Here is a 20,752-nt window from a genome sequence, read left to right as displayed (position 1 = left end):
AAGATAGAAAAGAAAGAGTTTGACACATCAGCATCGAAGACAAAGATTCAATTCCCGATTCGTATACAATTTCCTATACATATTTTTTAAACGCCTTTACATAAAAATCCCATGTAATATACGTATATATTTTCGCAAACAAAAAATATCGCTTATGTCGGATGTTCGACAAATTTTTGTTTCATCGATAGTTCAAAAATTAGTTTTTCATACAAGGAATAGACGATTTAGATAAAATAAATTGAAAGAATCCTTTTTGCTATCAGAAAATAAACATGTTTTTAATCATTCGATACTTTGAAATGTTCGGATTTTCCTGATTTCCAATTTCGATTTCAATATATATATATATATATATATATATATATATATATATATATATATATATATATATATATATATATATATATAAGTAAATTTTTGGTACAACAAAATGGAAGGAGAAATTTCAGAGGAAACATAATTTAATTTAAATACCAAAAAACAAGAAATGGGCAGGTGAAATTAAAATTTCCTTAAGGCCTTATCGTCTGACCCTCTAAGAGGAAACGTCAGAATGATAAATTAAAAACTAAGAAAACGAATGAGGGAAGAGGGGAATTTTGGTTTCAGTTGGAAGAACAGTGAAAAAAAAAAATTCTCACTGTTCAGGTGGTTTTAAATCAATGAATATCTCCAACTGATGTTTCAGAATCTTTTGTCTACACAGGCTAGGTCGAGAGTTGTTAATAACTAACGCCTCAATGATATTGAGATGATAGTTCGACCTAGCACTGTATAAAACAGAAAACCACCCATCGGAATATTGATCGGCACACCTATTTATACTCAACAGGTGATTGCCAATGGCGGACTCATGAGCTTGGGAGTGCCCGGATGTTCTCGAAACCTGGTGTAGTCGAATATCCCGAGGGATATGTTGGGATATTCTCATTTCTAATCTTTGGGATGTTTTGCCAACGTAGTCAGCTCCACACTGACAAACGAATTTATAAACAACAGAGTTCTTTTGAATGGTTGGCAAAACATCTTTACGAAAAGAAGAGAAAAAGGTTCGAGTTGTGTAAACTACTCTAAGCATAGTAGCTGGAAAACAACGTTGAGTAGCAGAAGAAATCCTTTTAACAATATGAAGGCCATCAGGACCCAACCATGGTAATTTTAGATAAATGGGACAACGTGATGGACCAATATGTTTACCACTATTAAATGTAGTAATTTTACGTTCAATAGTAGATTTTATTATATTAATGGGATATCCATTATTAAGAAAAATATTTATGATTTCACCAAGTTACGTATCAAGACGGTTTGGTGAACAAATCATAAGTGCACGATGCGTAAGAGCGCTAATGAGGTTTATTTTTCTAGACTGAGGGGCAAAAGAAAACCAATTAAGATAGAGCCCTGTAAATGTAGGTTTTCTATAAACAGAGGTCTCAAACGTAGTACCAACTTTAGAAACACGAACGTCGAGGAATGGGAGAGAGCTACAGTCTTCAACCTCCATAGTAAATTGTAAAGATGGATGCAGGTTACAAAGAAGACGAAGAAACTGTTCAGCGTCGCTCCGAGAGGGAAAGCATGCAAAAGTATCATCAACGTAGCGTGTGTAGAATGCTGGCTTAGTAATTTTTGAAAATAATTCGTTTTCCAAAAATCCAACGAAAATGTTGGCTAACGAAGGACCAAGAGGGCTACCCATAGATATCCCATCAATTTGACGGTACATAATGTTGTTGAAACTAAAGGAGACTGATTTAGTAGCAAGTTCCATCAGTTCAACGAAAATTCGTTCAACGAATATATATATATATATATATATATATATATATATATATATATATACTAGAAGAGCTCCCAGCATTACCCGGTAGTAAAGCACGCTTGAATATGATATTTCGATTAATGCAGATTTCGTATCAATTATTATATTATATTGGATCCACTATGTAGTAATACTTTAAGAAAAAAAAAAGTGAGTCCTGAGCCATCACCGACAATCGAAACCTACACGTTTAGCTTACGATTTATTTTTTTCTCTGTTGCTAATGACTGGGCCATGAAGACATGTTTGCTGCCAGGCTAAAAATTAAAATATGAACCAATAGCTACTACGTTATGCATGCATATACATAATGCTCGTGTTTCACTTGGATTTAAATACCTTATATATGAAGTAGACCAAAAACTGAAGGAGGAGTTTGGTAGGCAAAATTTTAAAAACAAAAATATATACGTATGCATAAACATATATGGAAAGAGCTTTATGTTCACTATTTTTACGCAAATAGTACGCAGTATAAATCATGTAGAATATCTGCCGGAATATAATTACACGTAATAGTTAACTAAAGATAATCATCCCATAAGAAAACCGAAAAAAACTAATAGGGAATTAATTAAAATGGGTGTTTAAAAGAATATGCAAATTAGCTAAATCTTTTGCTAGTGAATGCAATTCCACGAACCGTATATAAGAAATTTGTGGGTTTTTAATAAATAGAAAATATGAGTTTTGAATATGAATGCCAAACTCTCAAGTTATCAGAAGTATATATATTTAACAGTAAACACCTTATGATTCCGGAAATAAAATTAGGACTAGAGTGAATTTTTGAAAACAAATTAATCCAGTTATTGCGTGAGATTTATTTGCTTACTATGAAAATAATTTTCCAACGAAGATCTTACACGTATTTAAAATATAATTTTACAGGTTGAAGCACTTCCAAATCTTCTCTTTCTCCTTGTCTCTTTCTCACCCCCCCCACACACACATGTGTATAGATGCCGTGGATCTGCGAGAGAAAAAAAATCAAAACACATTTTTCTATAAAGAACAATAAAACCAGAACGTTAAATAGGATCTAAAAATGGTTATTCATGAAGGAAAAAGGTGAATTTGTAATTGAAGGCGGGAAATAATAAACAAGCCATGTGGATGAAGGTTGGGTGGCTTAAACACTCATGTTGACGCACGTGCAAGCTTAGAAAAACATATGAACACTCCCACGCACGTTTAACCAAATTGACCCGCTGGTTTCTAACCTTTGCAAAAGTAAAATACAAGACCACCATCACCACCACCAATAATAATAATAATAATAATAATAATAATAATAATAATAATAATAATAATAATAATAATAATAGGTGTGTCAGAAACTGACCTCACGAATGCGTGAAACATATTGAATAATTCGACCCCCTGTATTTCCAAGCTTATAACTACTCGAGAAATGTAATTCAAACCCTAATTATTTTTCAATTCAAGGAGCAAGGACCAAGGTTTCATTAAAAAGAACAAAAACAGAAAACAACGTGTTTAAAAAAAAAAGGTTTTAAAGTTTGGACTTTACAGGTAAATTTGTAAAAACATTTCTTTTTTTTGTTTTACATTTGAATATATTATTTATTGATCTTTTATATTCAATTTGTGATATATAAAACTTTAGTGAGTAAATTAATTATTTACTTTTTAACAGACATTTCAAAATGAGGGACGTGAATAATTCGACCCCCTGTCTTTCGAAAAATGTAATTGAAACCCTAATCTTTTTATCAAATAAAGGAGCAAGAACCAAGGTTTCATTTAAACACACACATACACACACAAAAAAAATAATAAAATAAACAACGTGATTTAAAAAAAAAATGTTTTAAACTTCGGATTTTACAGGTAAATTTCTAAAAAAAACACTACATTTTTGTTTTAAATTTGAATATATTATTTATTGATCTTTTATGTTCAATTTGTGATATAAAAAAACTTTGGTGAGTAAATTAATTATTTTGTTTTTACTAGACATGGGTGGGGGGCGTCAATTAAAAAAAACGTTTGTCTAAAATATTATATGCAGTTTATTGGAAAGAGCATAAAATTTCACATTGACCCTGAAAAGATCATGAAAATTGAATCAATAGAAAAATTTTGATAGATTTTTAAAGTTTAAAAATTGAAAAATACTTAACCCATAAAAATTAATTGATTTCATTACTGTTTTACTGTTTTTTAAAAAAACATATTTCTATTACTTTTTATACAACGTTAATAGTTTATTTTGGAAGTATAATCCATAAAGAAAATAAACAACCCACTTTTAAAAGAAAAATTGCGAGTTTTTTATATTTTATTCGCAGCTTCGTGTTAGGGTTGTCAAAAATCCCCCCCCCCCAAATTCTGATGAACCTAATTAGCAATGACCATGTTTAGTCTCGAAAGTACATAGATACCCATTGTAAGTAAAGTTGCGCATAAAGTTGCGCATAAAGTTGCGTAATCCACATCCACACTCTTCCTAAATGGGCACTGGTAGGATCCAGGGGCAGGAAGTAGTACAGGTCAAATGAAAACAATGCCAACATAAGCGGGAAGCACACACCGCTCTTGGAATTTCATAATGGTCAACCATTTTTATACTGACCAGGAACACCATTGATAAAGGTCTTGAGCAAACAGGAACTGGTATGCCGACCTAAAAAAAGAAAAACTTAAAACTAAAAAGACAAACAAACAAACAAACAAACAAACAAAAAACAACAACAACAACAATAATCAGAATAATCAGAATAATGATAATAGCAATAATTATAATAACAATAATATTAACAATAATAACAATAATAAAATAATTATTATGTAATAATAATTACAATAACAATACTACTACCACTACTACTACTACTACTACTACTAATAATAATAATAAAAACCATAATAAAACTCACAATAATAAAAATAATATTAAATATAATAATAACAATAATACTCATAAAAATAACAATAATAATGATACTAAAAATAATAAAAATAATAACGGTAATAGCAAAAATAACCATAATAATAATAATAATAATAATAATAATAATAATAATAATAATAATAATAATAATAATAATAAATAACTAAAATAAAATAAATAACAGTACCAATATAAATATCAACAACAACAACAATAATAATAAATAATAATAATAATAATAGCAATAATATTATAAACATTATTATTAATAATAATAATAATAAATATAATAATTATGAAAACAAATATAATAATAATAATAATAATAATAATAATAATAATAATAATAATACTTATAGAATTATTAATAATGACAATAACAGCAATAAATATAATAATAATAACAATGATAATCATACCAATAATAAAAATAATATTCGAAAAAAGATTGTCAGAAATTGGAATCAGAGGAATAACTGCAAAAGTACAACGACTAACGATAATGAAAACGACTGAAATATTAAGGAAAACCCTTGAATGCGGAGAATAATACAAGACAATATAACGAATAAGAATTACAGGGAATGAAGAACACCGAAACTGCATATATACAAGTTCTACACCCCTATCATGCATCCCCCATTGTTTCATCACCGTTCCCCCCAATAAAAAAGTGATAGCAAAGGGCCGAGAAGGGCCAATAAGGACTGAAAGACTGAGGAGCGAAGCCAACCAGACCTCGGCTGGACTAGCGCAAAGAGAACATGGAACTTGGGGAGGCTGAATGCCACTCAAATTTCAGTATAAACCAATGGCAACTACCAGCGAGAAATCAATGGTAAGTGGCTGTTGCGATGATGCAAATTCATTTGAAAATGCTATCGAAGGAGGTGGAGAGAGTTGGACGTCTGGGGAGACTTGTTGTCACTCAGCTTCCAGAGAACATCACAGGTTTCCAATCAAATCGTTTGTTGACTTGTGTGAAAGCTCCATGTGAGCCAATAATAATAATAATAATAATAATAATAATAATAATAATAATAATAATAATAATAATAATAATAATATTAAAAATATAATAACAACAATAATAATATGCGGTTCAGATGGGAAATCCCCTTGGTCCTGCAGTAGCTGACATTTTTTAGGGATTTTACGAATGGCATTGTTTAATGATGTATTGAAGCCATCAATATATTTCAGACACGTCGACGATATCTTGGCAGTTTTTGCCTCTGAACATGAGGCGAAAACATTTTCAACAAAGTCCATACAACGTTATTATTTACTGTGGAGAACGAGAATGATGGTTGCTTGACTTTCTTGGACGTTTTAGTTGAACGCAATATTTATTTTGTTCTAACAGTCTACCGTAAGCCGACATTAATCGGCCTATATGAAACTGGCGTTCATTTGTGCCTACTTCCAAGAAAATTGGACTTATTCAGACGTTAGTGTATAAAGCCCTTAGAATTTGTTCTTCTGGTAAATTAGAACGGAAATTGGAGACCATCAAGGATATTTTCATTCAAAACGGTTATCCGGAGAATTTAATTGATTGTATTATTAAAAATAAAGTTAAAAAAATACAATTCTATCCCTCTTGGATTGGGGAGACCGGTCAGTGTTTGGGCAAATGAATCACTAAATCTGTGTCAAATTGTTTCCCGTCCGTTTCTCTACGTTTGGTCTTTGGTGTAAAGTCTGCATTTCCCCTAGTTGTTAATGGATGGTTTGCCTTAGATCACAAAAAGCAATGTAGTTTATGAATTTAATTGTCAGTGTGCTGATGACTATGTAGGTCGAACCTCCTAAAATTTGCAGTCTCAAATCAACCAACATGTTCCAGAAAAATAAGATTGGGCAAGCCTTGTCGCTATTATTCCCTTTCTTCCATCTTGGAATCTACAATTGACCAACACGTCCATGAAAATACAGCATGTGCCAATGTGTATAAGATGGAGATCATTTTGCATCTGCCTGACTCTCAAAATCACTTGCGGGTTTTTTGAGTCAGTCTCTATTCTTCTACGTAGACCGTTTCTCTGTCGACAGGAGTTCGTCAGATAATTAGACTTATTTGAGGATATATTTTAACTCTCTTCTTGCCCCACTTATACATATATTTTATATTATTGTATATATTTTATTCGTTTTCCAACCAGTTTTCCCCTTTCCCTCGGTAACATTTACACGTATACCCCATAAATCTGTTCTTGCGAGTTATTTTATTTATTTGTTTATTTTATGATCAACGATTAACTCCTGATGAGTCTGTTGATGAAAGGGACCCCTCGGGTTTTGTCAGCCATTTTGTTTAAGGCAATGCATAAGTTCTGTACCGTTAAACAGCTATATATATATATATATATATATATATATATATATATATATATATATATATATTGATTTTTTTAAATAGTTTGGAAAAGTCTGAATATTTACCACTTCTTTGAAGTTTTGAAAAAAACTTTAAAACTTTTGGATGACTCGGCGCGATAGGGATGGCAGGAGTAGAAAGTAGGAAGACCATTAGAGCACAAAAACCATAGGCTTTCTGCATCGAGCATGAGGATTTGCTGGCGAAGTTTGATGGTGAGAGGTGGACGGGTGAGTGGCGCCAAAACTACGAAATATGTAGATTGCTATAAGAGCACATTGCGGGGAGAGACGAGAAAAGAATTCGAGAAAGAAGTGGAGAGGTGGATAGAAGAGGGAATCCTGAAGCCTTGGTCAGGGGAGGAAAGAGATTTGCTGCCACTTATGGCAGTTGTTCAGTCTACCAAAACAAGGTTAGACCTGCACTGGACTTCAAGGAGCTAAATAAACACGTAGCCTGCCACGAGACGGAATCGATGTATGCGAAGATATTATGAAAAAATGGAAGGGGATGGAACAGCCCATTAAGATAATAGACTTGAAGACAGCCTATTTGCAGATAAATGTAGACGAAAAGCTTTAGCAGTACCAAGTGGTCAAGTACAAGGGACAGCTGTATTTCTGACCAGGTTGAGAGAAGACGTTATGTCTTTGCAGTCCTTGCACGGAGGCCGTCCTCCTACATAGAGCGCATACTATTCCTACATGATCACTCATCTCGTACTAACCAAGTTCAATGTTGCTGAATCTTGGTGATCCAACGAGAACTGGAATTAACGTGCCACATTTATATATATATATATATATATATATATATATATATATATATATATATATATATATATATATATATATATATATATAAGTAATGTGATTTATAATTTAAAAGTTTTAAAATTTTTAAAATTTAAAAATCAAAATTTAATTAAATTAAAAATCAGTTTCATAAGAAGGAACAACAACAAAGTCAATTATCTGTACGATCGTTTCGGAAATCCGTGCTTTTTATTTGTGGTATACATGAATTCACGTAGAATAATTATACATAGTTTTTTTGGTAAGCACGGTCTCCTCATCAGCAAATTTAGGAGGATTTCTATTGAATTGAAAAGACACCAAAAATAAACCTAGCATTAAAAGTAAGGCAGATGAATCTGAAAAATTGAAGTAAAAGGTTTGGATATAAAATTTATAAGAAAATTAATAAGGAAATTGGTATAGGTTAGAGATAGAAATGAGTAGAAAAAAATATATATTTTTGAATTTACATAATAAATTTGATTTAAAAATATATAGATATATAATTACCTTTTGGTTTTTCTTTTTTTGAAATCAGGAACTGTATTTAAAGTAGTCATTTAGATGTTTGCTATAGCTTTTTATTTTATTGAATGATGAATTTTAAAAGGGCGACGCTCGTGCAGTAAATTGTTTCCGTTAGCGTATTTTGATTTAGAGACGCTACAGTTAATATCTATCTATAGAGAGTTTTTTTTTTTTTTTTTTTTTTTTTTTTTTTTTTTTTTTGCAAGATTTTTAATTTAATTAAATTTTGATTTTTAAATTTTAAAAATTTTAAAACTTTTAAATTATAAATCACATTACTTAATATTGAATTAGCTCTAGGACATTTAACTATCGAGCTTATTATATATCTAAATTACAACGAGCATTTCCTGTATTTTAATTAAACTAGTAATTTCACTATTACATTAAAATACACTTAGCTCTTTAGACTATTATTCTAATCTCCTTTAAATTTATATATATATATATATATATATATATATATATATATATATATATAATTATGATCATATTTATTGGCAGGGTACATTAAATACCCCATTTTGTCTTAAAAATCCTTCAGAAGAGCGTTAAATCAAAGGAAATCACAAAGTATAATATATATTTTGAACTGCTCTTTCCAACTCAACAATCGAATTTCAAAAAACAATGAATAATAAAGAAATTACAAACGATATTTCAAAATTCCCTTGTCCAAAATTATTGGCACCGTAATTCTAATGATCGATTGTATAGCTTTTAGCCTTAATTACTTGCTTTAGTAGTTTTCCACTTTATCAATGTGGCGCTTTGCAAACTCTAGGTTTGCTTCCAGATGCACAGGTTTCAATAAGGGAGTCTTCCTCGGGCGACATGCTTTCAAACCAGCTCTCTTCAAAACTCTACCAAATTCTTCACGTTCTCTCCAAAGCTTCTCTATTCCTCTACCATCTCCCCAGCAGAAATCCTTGGGGTTTGGTTGACACGTCGAACTATTTTTCGGTCTGCTCTTGCGGACAGTAACCTTTTTCTCCCTCGACCTTCCAAATTGATGACGTGATCGTATGATTTGAACTTCTTTACGATGGCTCGAATGGTGGCTTTGGGAAGGTTTAGCTTCTTAGAAATCTTATCATAGCCATCCCCTTTGGAATGACACGCTATCACACGCTTCCTGAGGTCTTCGCTGTGTTGCTTCGTCTTAATCATAACGAAAATCCCTTGATTTAAATTAATTAAAAGCACAGCTGTCTAAAAATTATATGAAACAACTAAATTATAAAAATTAACATTAAATAAGCATAATAAGTCTACAAAAAGGTAACGAAACCATGTCAAACATGAAAGTGGTTGTAATTATACTGGTAATAGATAAAAATAATAAGCCGTGCCAATAATTTTGAACACGGTAATTTAGAAATTTCGGTTATAATTGCTTTAGTATTCAATCTTTTGAAATCCAACTATTGCATCAGAAATAGCAGTTCAAAATACATATGATACTACATAATAACCTTCGATTCTGACTATTTTTATGAGATTTTGTTAACAAAATATGATTTTTATTGGACCGTGCCAATAAATATGATCATAAATGTATATATAAACGTATGATAAAAACAGAGGTGGAAAGACCTAAAAACTCGACAACGTTTTGCCCATTTAGTACGGGCTTTTTAAAAAGTAAAAATGTAAAATGGCCACTGAGTTACTTCAGTAAGCATTTAAGATTTTTTACTCTTGAAAGAGCCTGCACAAAGCGGGCGAAGTATCGTCGACTTTTAGGGATTTTCTCCCTTCGTTTTCATCGTATCGTTGGGTTTTTATCCTATTATATCATATATCATTCAAACACGGTAGTGTTTGAATGATATATGGTTAAGTGGCAGTTTTACTCATTTAGAATTGTTTTAAAGTTTCACCTCTCACCCATTCTTCGACCAAATTTAAATCAATTATTACAGTTTATAGATCACCTTCTCAGCTATATTGGGAGAATTTTAAATTTTCATTCATTAAACAAAAGTTATGATGAATTTTCTGGTGTTCAAAATCATAAAAATTTGCAAGTAGGCGAGCGACGCTTTTTATGACTGGTTTCCATAGCAATCACGCCACTTCAGCGACTACTGTGGCTACTACTTCACTGCTGTCTCGAAAAGCGAAGTAACAAATGAAACAAATAGAATGAAAGCTTAAAAAGGAGATGATTGGGGGATTTATTTAAAGCAGACGAGTGCCGTACATTGTTATTTAATATGTGTTTATGAGGACCAAAAAATATGACTAAAATTAAACACAGAACAAGTGAATTCATTGGAAGTCTGAAAAATCATGGATTACATTAGAAAAATGCGAGCATGAAAAGTAATGTGGTTAAGCTAACATAATAGTATATAATAAATTCTTAATGCTGCAATATTTTAAGTTATAAATTTATTATAGTTTTTACTGGAATATATTGTCCTTTTCTTTTCCAGTTTTTACAATTAGTCCTTTTCTTTTCCAGTTTTAATAACTATTCCTTTACTTTTCCATGTTTAAGCTTAACCACATTACTTTTCATGCTCGCATTTTTTTTATTCTAATACATATATAGACATGTATATACATATATGTGTTTATACACCCACACATATATTTATTTATAAATATATTTACATAAATGATGAAAGGTCTATAATTCAAATTTCAAGATGTCCCCCTTACCGTTGTTTCTTTAAGCATGTTAAAATGTTTAATCTTGACAGCACCTGTTTCGTAGCGCAGAATAATTCATGCAATTATTATGTCAATTTTAAAATTTATTTCCCCCTAAACTTATCAGAAAAAAAGGAACTCATCAACTTTAAAAGAAATTAAAGGGATATTGGCATAATTACAAAATACGGAAATCGGAAGAGAAGTTGAAGTTCTGTTTTCTTGTAGTTACGCCATCTTTGAATAAAAAACTACTATTCATGAAATGAACATTACCAATAGAAATAATATCCTGAAATGTTTGTAAAATTACTAAAATTAGTAAGCAATGAAAAAAATATACACGTTTAAATATATATATATATATATATATATATATATATATATATATATATATATATATATATATATATATATATATAAGTTAGAAAAGCATTTCATCCAAGGAATGAAAATTGTTAAACAAAAAGTTTTTACTCTAGGCTTTAAAAATAAAGGTACAAGATTTAATTTGAAATTTATTTATCTTCAAAGTGCACTTTTATAAATTTTACAAAGTAAGGTATAAAATTTAATACCCTACTTTGTAAAATGTATAAAAGTGCACTTTGAAGACAATAAATTTCAGATTGAATCTTGTACCTTTATCTTTAAAGCCTAGAGTAAAAACATTTTGTTTAACGGTTTTCATGCCTTGGATGAAATGCTTTTCTAACTTGCATCGTATCTTTTTAAGATTATATTTTATTTAATTTATTAATTTGGAATTTAAAAAATGACCCTGGTTTTGCTTGTATTCATAAAAAAAACCTACTCTCTCTTTCAGTTTGTATTTCTCCTCAGACCACAACTCATTTTTGCAACCTCCTCTTTGTATTATTACAGGCCTGAATATTCTCTCTGTTTCAGTTTGTATTTCTTCTCACACCACAATTCTTTTTCAACTCTCTCTTTGTTATACATGTCTGAATAATAAGAAAATCTGAATTTTTTTAACAAACACTTTAAAATAACTTTTTAGATTAAATTATTTTTAACCTCTTTCAGAATAGAAAATCTTTACAATATTATAAGGAACATATTTCATAGAGGTTTCATTAAAAATATTCAGTACATAACGAGAAAAATAGAGATGAAAATTGCAAAATGATTGTATAACTGGTTACGGTCAATAGTAGTCCTCGCCAGCGAAAGTCTTTGTTATTATTATTATTATTATTATTATTATTATTATTATTATTATTATTATTATTATTATTATTTAAAACATTTTGTGTCCTGCTCTTTCGCGCGAGGACTATATATATATATATATGTATGTATATATATATATATATATATATATGTATATGTATATGTATATATATATATATATATATATTCTTATTTAATCGAATTTGACCATACATTTTCCTCCCCTTTCCTCGTTTCCTGCTTTTTAATCTCTGAACTTCTATAACCTGCCATCAACTGTTTAATAGCATTTTGATACAAGTATGATTAGTTGTATATTTATATTTTTTGTGCATTAAGCTGCAAACGTTTTTTGTATATTTTGCAAAACCCCTTCCTCTAATGTGAAGAATTGCATTTTTCGAAATTCAACGGAATAAGATCTTTCTACTACTTGTTCAAAACCAATTAGATTAATCTGACGATGAGCTCATTATTAGAAATAACAATTTTCATTAGGCGTAACATATAATTATTGTTAAGTAGAATTAAGTTCCCTGGGTAACCGGTAATGAAAAGAAAAAAATAATACTAACGTCTTTTACTTTCGTGAATCGCGGAATATTGGCAACTGGTAACTTTTCTAATGAGATATTAAAAATCCGACCATGCCTTACCATAATAATGGACGATGATACTGCAGAATAGTTTTATGTTTATAAAACAGAATTTTGCTACAAATTGGTCAAATTTGTGTATGTAAGGGCTACGGATTGCCACACATTCTGATTACAATTGTTTTTTGGCTGTTGTATTTAAGCAATATGATAAAATTACTTTGTAAAAGTGAATACTTGATCATTACATAAAACAATTCAAATCAACCAAAATATTATTACCTTTAAGTTTTCGATGACATTTTTTAAAAAAATTATTGATTAATTTTATTACATTATTTTTTTAACTTAATTTTTATTAAGTAAGTTTATATAAACACAACTTTTTGATTGTTACTTGATATATGTAAATTTGCCGTTACGTGATGTGTGTTAGACTTTGTATATAAGAACCAGAATGGCACGATAAAATTACTGACATGAAAAAAACATGATCCCATTTCCATTTGATCAACACCGGTTTTATTTTTTTGTTGTTGCAAACCATTTAATAGTTGGCCAATTGCGTACGAATCCCAAGATCGATTGAAGCCTTCTATAATGTCTTAAAGTGACACAGTGTTCAACGAGCGAGATTAGAGATGTGCCGCTGTATAAGTCATGATCTCTACCGATCCAAAATATGATAGCAGCACCATTGTTAGCAACCTCAAAATGCAGCGAGGATTGCCACAAGTAACAGGGACATACCCAGGATGATGAAGGTCACAGTCATGGTCTTTAGTGTGGTTTTGAATGAGGGCCACATCACGCCACATAACATCTTCGAAGTCAACTTGAAAGCCAACACTAAATTATACCTGGCTGTGCTTAACAGGGTGGTGATCTCCTCGTACAATGAGGTAGCTGCTGGCAGACCCTGGATGTGGTAGCATAACTCAGCGTCGACCCACAAATCTAAAGACACCCAGGCTTGTCTTCAGAAGGCGTGCTAAGACTTTGTACCTTTCTAGCACTGCCACCTTGCTTCCCCGAACTGAACCCGATGGAATACTTCGTTAGTTATACGTTGAGAACATAACAAACATGACCTCTCACTACACCAAAGCCAGTCTGATCACCATTCGCCGAGCTCATTCTTGTGGAAATGGCATGCTCTCACTTCCGGACATGTATAGCGGCGGTGATTTAGGTTGAAGGCGGTTACATTGAATAGATATCAGGTCTACTATATACCTAAGGTACCTGAATTGATTTTTTCAATAAAGGCTTTAAAATAATCTGTAGTCTTGTTTTCTTTAGAGCGAGACTTTTATCGTTACACGTTGTATAAGTTTAGCAACTTTCTATATTTTTAATGTATTTCGTTTTTATTAAAATAATTAAAGTTTCATAAAAAAAAACAATCTGCAAAGTAAACACGCCAACAAACAGGTTGAAATTTGCCGTCAATTGCTCAGCAATCCATTGAACGAGCATTTTTGGAAGCGCATTCTGACATCGGGCGGGAAATGGGTCTCTCTGGTTCAGCACAATCGAGACAGGCTATGGGTGCAGAAAGGACAAGAGACACCGTCGGTTCCAAAACTAAATCGATTCAGAAAGAGTCATATTGTGCATTAGGTAGAACTTTGAAGGCATCGCGCATTTTAAGTTGATTCCGAATGGTCTAGCTGAACTTCACTGTAAGCAACTGGAGCGGGCCTACGGAAAGTAGCCTACGTTGATCAATAGAAAGCGCCCTTAAATGCAGCAGGACAATGCCAAGCCACACATCGCGAGGAAGACCAAATACAAGTTTGAAGAGCTGGACAGCGTTGAGGTTATGCGACAAGCATCCTACTGTCCAGATTACGACCTTTTTCGTTCAATGCAACACTTTCTAAAAAGCTATCGATTCGACTCGTTTTATGAAGTCAAGGAAACGTGTCAAAAATCTTTAATACTAAGCCGGCTGAATGCTACTTTCGTGCAGATCGAGGACAGAAAGTTTTTGAAAATGATGGTCTTTATGTTGAGGATTAACCTTATTATTTTTTTCACTTGGCGAGTAAAATTCCAATTTTTTTGCAAGTGTTTACGAACTTTAGGAAAACTTCATATAATCGAGTCAATTGTCTATCGATTATTTCATATGATACTGTACGCAATATATAATCGTGACTTTATCAGTAATATAATAATATTGTGATTTGGATGCAATCAGCTAGAATCGAAACCGAAATCATAATTTAGTTGCAAAAAACGGAGACAGAGGCCGATAGAATGAGCTTTATAAATGAATTAGTTTTTATATTCATTGCTTATGATGGAGGTAAGAGATGGCTTATTATTTGTGAAATTATTTTCTTTGTATCGCACAATATGAAAACGTATTAAAAAAACATTTTTACTCGTGTTTCTACGTAATAAAAAATTGAAAGAATTTTCGTTACTGAAATGGGAATTTATTCTTGAAAAATTACGATTTGCTCTTAAAATCATTGAAACTAACAAAAAATGACGTTCTGTACATCAAAAACTATCTTTTATCAATTTATGTGACTTTTTGAGAAAAATATAAAAAAATAAAATGTAAAACAAATTCTGAGGATTGAAACATCAAATCTAATTTTAATAGCAGTTCAAACTAATAACAGCCCCAACAGGGTAAGCATTCTGAAAGCTTTCAAAATTAACAATATATTCTTTTATGTGCCAGGACATGCCAAGTAAATCAGAGAGATGTCATAGCTAAGATAATACATTCGCTGTACGCTGGTTAAATCGCATTTTCTTTCAATTTTGACTCCCTTGTAAAGTATTTTAATCGGCTACGGACCCATAAAAAACGACCCTGAGAAAATGCAATCGATTTGAGCCACTTCGGGCTCTTCTGCGGCCATTTATCGCAATAACCAAGTTGCTCCGAAATCCACACAGATGATTTGCTTATAGTGGTGACGGTTTTCTGTTTTGCGACTAACAATCTGCAAAATTATGTTATTTCTGTATATTTAGGAGAAGGAACGACAGGGTATGTCGGTTACATGAACCATGTAAGTTGTACAAAATAGTGATTTTATAAGTGTTTTAAGGTAAATATCTGAAGAGCACATGACTAAATATGCAGCAATAACAGTTTTGTAAACTTGTTAGTCGCAATACGGAATAATGTGGCAATGAATACTTTTTGAAATGTACAAAATAACCAAATGAGAAAACATGATATTCAGGACTAGGATAATTTTTATACTACACAATATATGCTCTAGAACCCAACAGAAAGTCATTCTTTGAGCTCGGAGTTTTTCAAAATTGACAAAAGTTATATAAAAAAGATCTTTTTCATTATAAAAAACTTTATTTACGAGAAAGGTTTTTAATCCATAATGATTGGTATATACAAACCGAGTACATTTCAAGTAAATGATTAACTTTACACACACACACACACACACACACACACACACACACACACACACACACACACACACACACACACACACATATATATAATCAAAATGATTGCTCTCAATCATATAACTGTAGGAATATAATTTTTTCTCAGTAACTGTAGTCTACCTATTCTTAGATGATATGCACTTTTTGAATCGAGATTTATTTTTAGAGAATTGGTAAAGCAAAGAATTATTACATCTCATGCCAACATTCTGACATGTTTAAACTTCCTTCATTTCCCGGAACGTTATTTATTTCGAAATAGAAATCCCATTTTTGCCACCAATATCTTCCTGCCAGTAGATTTGTGACACTGACATTGTTTTTTCTTCACTCTGTTCATAGGTCGAAAATTGGGCGCTAGTATTTAATTTGTTTTTCGCGATTGTTTACGTCCTGATCTGATTTTTTTTCAAAGCTTGCATGATTTCTTTTCTTGTAACACGTTTCTTTGTGACACGTCCCTTTGTACGAGACGTCACAACAGTTTGAAGCTGTATACATAGCGTCATCAACATATCGACGTATGGACTTATACGCATACGATCACATACATGTGTATGTTTGTGTAATTATATACACCGTTTTTCTTTCTTTTTTTTTACATGTGTATCATATTTTAACAATGGTACAATTACAGATACAAACATGTAGACCACTCCAGAGAAAATAGGTTCACACACACACACACACACACACACACACACACACACACACACACACATATATATATTGTGCCCAGAAAGTTGTTAGCTAGGACAAGTCATTGGTACCGTCGGTTTCAAACCCGATAATTAGAACCGTTTTAGATACCAATATCAACCCATCTTCAGCCAATACTCATCTGATGAGATGAGTATTGGCTTAAGAGAGCCTGATATGGGTATCTAAAACGGTCCTAACTATCGGGTTTGAAACCGACGGTACCAATGACTTGTCTCAGCTAACAACTTACTGGACACAAAATATAAATACGCTCTTATTTTCGGATGCCCCTCATAATTGAGCACGCAGCTGGATTTCTTTTTCTAAAAAAAAAACCCCTAATTATATATATATATATATATATATATATATATATATATATATATATATATATATATATTAGTGTTGTGACGATAATTTGGAATCAAGAATCGAAAGAATCGGACGTGTTTGGGGTATCGCACTCGGTACCGTAATTATAAGAATGTATGCCTATTTTCCGATGGCAATGACGATTCTTTTTATTGCTTTTATTCATGTGTTTTTGTTTAAAACTTAATTCTACACGGATGCTATTAATGATAAAATAATAATAATTTATTTTTAAACAACCAGTAAACCAAATATCTTTAGGTAACAACCATGACTGTATTTTATACATCTAATTACCTATGCCGGACTCTATTCAACCGCTCTTAAATCTGTTTCCAAGGAAATAGCGTCCCGCGCATCGTGCCTGTGTCATATTTCACTAGGAGTCATTTCCAGGTAGACAGATGCAAAGATAGATTAAAGTTAGCCCGACATTTGCAACTAAATATAAGTTCGTTTCATTGGAATTTTAAACCCACAGTATCGATGTTGTACTAATCTGTAATACAAACACACGCACGCACGCACACACACACACACACACACACATCTCTCTCTCTTTCTCTCTCTACTTTTATATATATAATATCCGTGACCCGTTGGGTCAGTATGTTATATTAGCTATGGAATTCATGTATGAAAGTGACACTTGTGACTTAAAGAAAATAGTTTTTTTTTTTGTTTTTTTTTTTACATAACAGAAACATTTCTATGAAAGTATATTAAAATGAAAAATCACGGACGGATCACTCAAATATGAAAAAAAAAATCCTCCTTATTCGTGTAAAGTTACCTATTTTTGCAAATAATCGCTCAAAATTAAACATGATTTTCCTACGAATCGAAAGCCGATGAAAGTCATTTAGCAGCATAAACGCACAGAAACCTAAAAAGGAAATAAAAGAATGAAATATTGGAATTCTTCAACCAAGTTATAAAAACTTAAAATCTTTAAAAAAAAAACTGAAGCAAAAAGAGAAAAATAAAACCTAAATAAATAAAATAAAATAAAACGAGTATTGAAAGAGATTAGTAAATGTGTCAACAAATTCACCGTTCTCACATAACTATTTTGTATCTAGAAATGTAAACAAAAATAAAAAATAAGGAATGAAGGAAGGAAGGAAGGAAGGACGGAAGAAAAAGGGACGCATAGAAAGTAGTAGTAGTCGTTGTCTTTACTACAATTATTCTTATGTTTGTCAACGGGTTAAAGTTGTCCAATTGTAAAAAAATAGCGACAGTCTAGTTGTAATTAAGAATAGTTACAAAACACCCCACTCTTCCCATTTTAAATAATAATTTCGAAATAATAACGTTAATATTTCAGTGCGCAGGTCCAAATCTGCAAAAGAAGCGATTTGACTTTATTTGTTTACATTGTTATGGGTTAATATTTATACACGCATGCGCAACCGGATGTCGTAAACCGGAAAATGGGTTACATCACTCGTTACATGCTCATTTAAGTTTTATAATATATATATATATATATATATATATATATATATATATATATATATATATATATATATATATATATATATATATACTAGCAGGATATAGCAGGATATAGTTTGGAGGTGTATGTTCAGAAAAAAAAATGGTAGTGGGCAGGTAGTCTCGGACCCATATTGCGCAGGAGAAAAAGAACGTGAAAAAAACAACAACAAAAAAAACGTGACATCTTTGCCGTTTACGTTCCTCGCCAAACTGGAAGTGGCAAAGGTTAAAATTAAGGCTAGTCAATCAAAAAGACTTTAGAAAATATCGGTGAAAAAAGCGAACGCTCCTTGTAGAAAAGTGGACAGTGTAGGGTGGAGGAATTCATGTTTTTAACAAAATTTTTGATATTCCAAACAATAAGTCAGGCTTCTAAACCATACCGACTTCGTGAAAATCTGTCACTTCTGTCTACAGTTCTAGGCATACATACATACATACATATACACATAATACATACATACATACATACATACATACATTAAAACAAACAGGTGAGATTTATATCATAGACTAGCCTGGGTTTCTCGGCGTTGTCTGGGTGTTTGGAGGTGTGTGTTTAGCAAAAAAAAAAAAAAGCAAAAAAAACAAAAAAAACAAAAAACAAAGTGGTAGTAGGCAGGTAGGCTCGAAACCGTGCCGCCAACGAGGAAAGGTACGTGAAAAAAATGTTACGTCTTTATTGTTGCGCCCATGGCCAAACTGGAAGTAGCGAAGGGTTAAATTAAGGCCAGTCAATCGAAAAGAGGGGATGATTTATTACAAGAGGGGGGCGGAACGTATGAGAAAAGGTTGACTTTGAATTGAATGAGATATAAATTTGTGAATTTTTACACTTTCATAGGAAATAACGTCTGGCGTCAATTCGTCTTTGATTCTGTCTTTATTACTTACCTGTAGACTTAGGAATTCCTGTGGCAGCTAAGGCAGTCAATTCACCGTTTTCAGCCTGAAGGCAAATCCATCTCCCAATCACATGTCTGTAAAATAAAATTAAGATTGTTTGAGGCGGATACAGAATCCATAAAATCGTGACTACAAATAAAAAATGATTCTGGCTTTCTGGAATCTTTGGGTAGTTTATTTGTCACAGAAATGTTCCACTGCTCAGAGCGACGCGAAAAATGGAAAATTTGTATTTTTATATATTATTCAAAGACATTTAAATTGTGTTTTATTAATTAAAAATTAATTACTAACGTATTCCCAAAACGCATAATTTCAACTTCTCCATCCACTTCGCCACGGGCCCCGGAGGCCGATCAAGGTTGGACCTTTTGGTCTTATAAATCCACGTTTTTTTATTATATGATCTTCCATGGTCGGGTCCGCATCGAATGGTATATATATATATATATATATATATATATATATATATATATATATATATATATATATATATATATATATATATATATAAATTTTGAAATATGAAGATATAAAAAATACAACCACCGTATTAAATTCAAGAGAGGAACTAATCTTCACATGCAGTCATAAACGTTGGTTTAAATTTAATAAATATAAACCACCTTAAATCATTAAAAATTACTTATTAATAAAAATAGATTATAATACTTTTTGCATTATTCTGTAATAAATTAAGTTAGAGTAATTATCTCCCTTGCATTCTTTAATTTAAAAAAATATGACCCCCTTGCATTATTTAATTATACAAATAACATTATCCTCCCCTTTCTTTCGAATTTTAAATCTTGGCGTTTTTTAATCAAAAGTATGCTAACGGATATAAAATATTCCACAAGCGTTCCTTTCGAAAATTTATCATTTCATAAGCTGAAAAGCTATAACAAGCATCTATATGAGTAC

General features: G+C 31.5%; 1 protein-coding gene across 5 annotated transcripts in view; it reads right to left on the bottom strand.

Moving 5' to 3' along the window:
• Positions 1-20,752, bottom strand: part of LOC145253208 (uncharacterized) — a 186,412-nt gene that overhangs the window by 2,799 nt on the left and 162,861 nt on the right. For 2 of the 5 annotated variants that reach the window (XM_080112918.1, XM_080112917.1), the window contains exons 2-4: positions 19,817-19,902; positions 7,191-7,371; positions 4,428-4,478 (exon numbers count right to left, since the gene is read on the bottom strand). In XM_080112918.1, coding sequence (XP_079969044.1) covers positions 4,428-4,478; positions 7,191-7,308 — 169 coding nt within the window. In that variant the 5' untranslated portion in view covers positions 7,309-7,371; positions 19,817-19,902. Of the gene's footprint in view, positions 1-3,707; positions 4,479-7,190; positions 7,372-19,816; positions 19,903-20,752 lie in introns of those variants that run through there. The other 3 variants (XM_080112915.1, XM_080112916.1, XR_013863752.1) reach the window with 3 other exon arrangements.

This window comes from Euprymna scolopes, chromosome 3 (assembly GCF_053919585.1).
Source record: "Euprymna scolopes isolate OS-2025 chromosome 3, ASM5391958v1, whole genome shotgun sequence".
Taxonomy (NCBI): Eukaryota; Metazoa; Mollusca; class Cephalopoda; order Sepiida; family Sepiolidae; genus Euprymna; species Euprymna scolopes.
Note: the sequence above shows the minus strand (reverse complement) of the source record. Positions and strands in the feature narration are given on the sequence as shown.